Source organism: Gastrolobium bilobum, unplaced genomic scaffold (assembly GCF_033153095.1).
Source record: "Gastrolobium bilobum isolate Gb01-03AN ecotype WA unplaced genomic scaffold, APGP_CSIRO_Gbil_v1 utg966, whole genome shotgun sequence".
NCBI classification, from domain to species: domain Eukaryota; kingdom Viridiplantae; phylum Streptophyta; class Magnoliopsida; order Fabales; family Fabaceae; genus Gastrolobium; species Gastrolobium bilobum.
Genome location: NW_026899514.1, coordinates 260,967 through 265,787, shown reverse-complemented (window position 1 = coordinate 265,787; position 4,821 = coordinate 260,967). Strand labels below are relative to the sequence as shown.

Below are 4,821 nucleotides of genomic sequence, written 5' to 3'. Positions count from 1 at the left end.
TTTCAGGTGATAAAACTTACAAATTTATTTCTGTGACAGGAAATAACTTATCTCCTTTAACGTGAGATTAATAGAACCATTTAATAATTGTTGTGAACAAAGAATGAAAGGCTTGAGAATATGGTTTAGACGAAAATCAATATAGTATACCAGATATTAGTCAAAGAAAGACAGAATCATAAACGATAAACCGCCAATGAGGTTCGACAGGAAAGCCAGACAATTGGCGGCAATATACAGGTGGTTCTATAACAATCCACAGCAACGATCTTTGAAAACTTTGAAACTTGCTCGATTGAAAAATCACCGAGAATTTGTCAAATAAAAAAAAATGTAAAAATCTTGGTCCATTCTTTCTAAAAATTATAATAAAAAATAAAAAGGACAGCAAAGCAAAAACGAGAATCCAACAATAGCGCTCCTCCACTGGTGGGGCAGACCAAGACCACTGACCACTCCAAAATTCCAGACCCCCAAAAATAAAAATAAAATCACATGATTCCCCCAATGTCGGTGGGCCAGCACCCACGGACTTCACACCACATTCAAATTTAGTTAAATTGCCTTAAATGAAACAAATAAAATATCCTCCATCCTTGTCCATCAACAATGACCAACGGATCCCACACGCAAATTACCCACGAAGTTTTTTATTTTTATTTTATTTCAATTATTATTTTATTATTTACACAGATATCGAAAAAAATAAAAAAAATAGAGAGCAGAATGCGGCTTTTTCTGCTACGCACGCGCCTGTCTCTATCTGCCGTTAATGAATTAAATTAAAGTAAACCTATCTATCCCACTTTTCCCACCACTATATATACCTTGCACCCTTTCTTTCTCCCTCCACTCAAACCCTTTCATTTTCTCTCTCTACACTCTTTCTATATCTCAAACTACTACACTACTGTGTACCCCAAAGAAAAAACCCAACATCCTTTACTTTTTCAAAATGGAGGAATGCAACAACAATGATAAGAGAAAGCGAGTTCGGGATGACTCGGAGGTGGACTCGTCCGAGTCCAAGCATCTCCGAGTCGACTCCGATTCTGATGCTAACTCGTCCGAGTCTCAGCTTACCCGGCTTAACTCGAGCGAGTCATGCATGGACTCGAACGGGTATGAACTCGTACGAGTTGAACCGGAAGACTCGCTCCTTGACTCGTCTGAGGTTAAAGATATTCCAGATGACCTTCTGAACATGTTCGACGACGCAGATAATGTGACGGAGCGTGACCCCATCGTGCAGATGCAGGGTCTCGACTCAGTTATCAAAAGCTTCGAAGAGGAAATACTTGCCCCGGTTTCGTACCCGGATCCGGATGTTGAATCCGTTTCCGGGGAGTTCAAGCTGAACCTCGGGTATCTATTGGAAGCGTCCGATGATGAACTCGGTTTGCCGCCGACGGTGGCGTCGACCGAGAAGGAAGGGAGGCGGGAAAGCGATGATTCGGGTCGGGTCGGCCCGGAAGGGTTGGATTTGACCGGATTCTTAGGGTTTGAAGATGAGTTTCGGAACTACGAAGCCTTTGGGTTGGTGGGGTATGACGCCGACGATAACGGCGGCGGTTATGTTACAATAGATGGGTTGTTTGATTATTCCGAACCGGTTGATATTTTGTGGCGGTCGGAGTCGTTACAAGCTATGTAGGACGTTTCCGGCGTGGCGAGGTTTTATGGTTGTCTTGCCGGAACGTTTGATTAATGGCATATTATTGGAACATGTAAATCTTAACAAGATTTTAGGCACCTCAGATAACGTAGGCGGCAGATGTGAAAATTTAGAATTATAAAATTTGTTGTTCTTGTTTGTTAAATTCAACTCAAACAAACAAATAGTCTCTGACTTAAATGTGAATCTAGATTATTATTGTACCCAGATTCAGTCTTTTTTTTTTTGCTATTTTTTGTTCATTTGGGTTTTCGGGTCTAGTTGCGAATTCAATTTTATTTACAAATATTTTTTTGTATTGATGACCGTTGAGCTTAGTATATAGGTCAAGCCTCTCTGTCCTAAAATAAGGGGAATTGAAGTAATTTCATTGTAAGGTTCCGTCCTAAAAGAATTAGGGATGTTGGTAGTATGGATTAGATTAGTTTTGGAAGTAAAAATTATTTGATTTAAGAGTAAACACCATTTTTAGTCCTTGTCAATATCTAACTCTTTTTTAGTCCCTGGCAATAAAAAAAGACCAAATTGGTTCCTGAAATTACAAAAAAAGGACCATGTTAGTCCTTATGTCAACTCCCAAATATGTAGAGTGGCCCTTTTCTTATACTTTCAGGGACCAATTTGGTCCTTTTTTATTGCCAGGGACTGAAAAAGACTTCGTAGATATTGCCAGGGACTAAAAAGGGTGTTTACTCTTGATTTAATTTCTTTGGTTTAATCGTATAATCATTCGTTCGGTTTGAAATTTTTTTCAAATTCGATCCGATCCGATTCAATTCAATTTTATTCGATTTTGATTGGATCGGTTTTTAATTTCTTGAAAAGTGTAAGATTTGAATAATGATTATTGTGCAAATAATATATATATATATATATATATATATATATATATATATATATTTTTGACAACAAAATAATATATTTTTTGTATGTATCGGTTTTGTAAAATTTGTATGAAGATTATTGTGCAATCTAGAAGTATTGTACAATAAGAAGTTAATTATTATCTTTTATCTCTAACAAAAAATTTATAATATGATTGCTTGAAATACGAACTAATCCAAATTTCAATTCTACGAGGAGCTGTTATATAATAATAAATTATGTAATAAAAATATATTATGTATCTTACAAAAATGAGAGCATAACATAGATCAAGCAAAATCGACTTTCTCCAACACGATGGGTTAATGAATTTTGAATTTAAAATTTTATATGATTTTTGCGCTATGATTAGAGAAAGGCCAAGTAGGTAGAGAGTCAGGTTGCGAAATTATGGATCGGTTTGCATTGGATATGTTTTTACTAACTTATCCAAAAATAAATCAATTTTCGATTAATTTAGTTTTTGATTTTTCGATTCGGTCACCGTAATTTGAATCCGTTTGAATACGTTGATGAACACGCCTATGTCACGCTAATAAGATAGATGCACATGTATGACCGTATGGGATTTTGTCAAAGATCTTGCTTTAAATGTTTATATTTATCAACTTTTGCACATGACAGTTGTGAAAACTTAGTTGAGACAAAAATCCTTTTCTAGTTAGTTGTTAGGCAGTAGCTGAATTAAGCTCATATATTTTATTTTTGGTAAATAATGAAGCTCATATTTTACCAAATGAAGTTAGGTGATTATGGTGTTATATTTTTTGGGTTTTATGATTCATATGAAATAGGAGATAAAAATTATTTTTTACATGTATATAAAGTCTCTGGGATCACGTGAAAAGAAAAGAGATAAAAAAGAAATATGAGTTTTTCATATTTCTGTGTGTATAAAAAATTATTTGTTTAAGAAAAAAATGCCCCATATCGTTATTTGTTTTCCTTGGTTTCAATTATTAATATTATCACAATATTATAAGCATTTTAATCGATACATTTGATTTGTTTTATTAAACTCTTCAGTACCGCTAAAATAATTATTTTAGGATAAATGCACATAATCCATTAAAAAGAAGGGGACATACATAGATGTGGGATCAAGAGTGTAATTGATTTTATTTACTTTTTAATTTTATAAAAGATATGTAATATGTATGACTCAAAAGAGATAGACATATCAAATATGGCTGATTATACTAAAATGGTAGGTAATATAATCAGTGTTTTTACTAAAATAAATCATATTTGAAAATAAATCTGTCTATCTGTTTTTTATTATAAAACTATTTATATTTTATTATGTTATACAACAAAATAATTTTCATCATAAGCTTATTTCTTTTTTATTTCTTAGGCTGCAGTGAAAGTTTTAATTTTTTTTTAACTCAGGTCATTCATATTTTTATTTTAATATATATATATATATATATATATATATATATAGGGGCATATTATATTTACAAACATTTTTATTTACAAACTCTTACAAACTACACTATGTAGGACCGGTCCTACATTAATCACGCAGTGTAGGACCGGTCCGGTCCTACATTAATCACGCAGTGTACGACCGGTTCTACGTTAGTGTAATTGCAAAAAAAGTTTGTAAACAAATTTGTCCTATATATATATATATATATATATATATATATATATATATATATATATAATTTAATATTTAGACGGTCAATTTTCATTCGGCGTAGTGGCGTACCTCCCTTTACGTTCAAGAAAGAATGGGCTGACCCGTTCTATTAATGGGCTAGTAGATTTGTGATTGGTTATGGGTTATATTGTTATGTTTCTAAATTTTTTTCCATTCACATATAAATTATTTTTTACTAATTTATTCTACGAAGCTGAGGTTTTACATATTTTATTTTTACTACGGGCCAAGCCATTTTGGAGAGAAGGATTAATAGAAAACACTCGGTTTTCCCGAACGACATTAATATCAACCATAATGGGTATGAATATTTGTAGTATACCCTTATTGTCGGGGCCAAACAAATAAAGCTGGTATAAATCAAGTAAATAATTCAGAAATCAAATAAAGACAGTAACAAAAAATAAATGACACAAAAACTTTTTATGTGAAAAACTCAAGGTGAAAAGAAAAATCACGAAACTTTTATCAAAGTCAACCCAAATCTCCGCTACAAAATTTTATATGTGTACACATCATAAAAGGGTGGTCACGGACCCAACACTTACTACATATAAAGACTTAACGTAAATAAATCAAGTATCTATTCGAA

At 33.0% G+C, this 4,821-nt stretch overlaps 1 protein-coding gene across 1 annotated transcript; it reads left to right on the top strand.

Moving 5' to 3' along the window:
• The first annotated feature begins 867 nt into the window (after positions 1–867).
• Positions 868–1,732, top strand: LOC133290876 (uncharacterized). Its single transcript, XM_061489018.1, has one exon. It carries the CDS (start codon positions 956–958, stop codon positions 1,652–1,654), a length of 699 nt encoding a protein of 232 aa, XP_061345002.1. The 5' UTR covers positions 868–955; the 3' UTR covers positions 1,655–1,732.
• Positions 1,733–4,821: the final 3,089 nt, after the last annotated feature.

Excerpts from the sequence above, each read along its gene's own strand:
- LOC133290876 (XM_061489018.1), top strand. The coding sequence starts at position 956 with ATGGAGGAATGCAACAACAATGATAAGAGAAAGCGAGTTCGGGATGAC.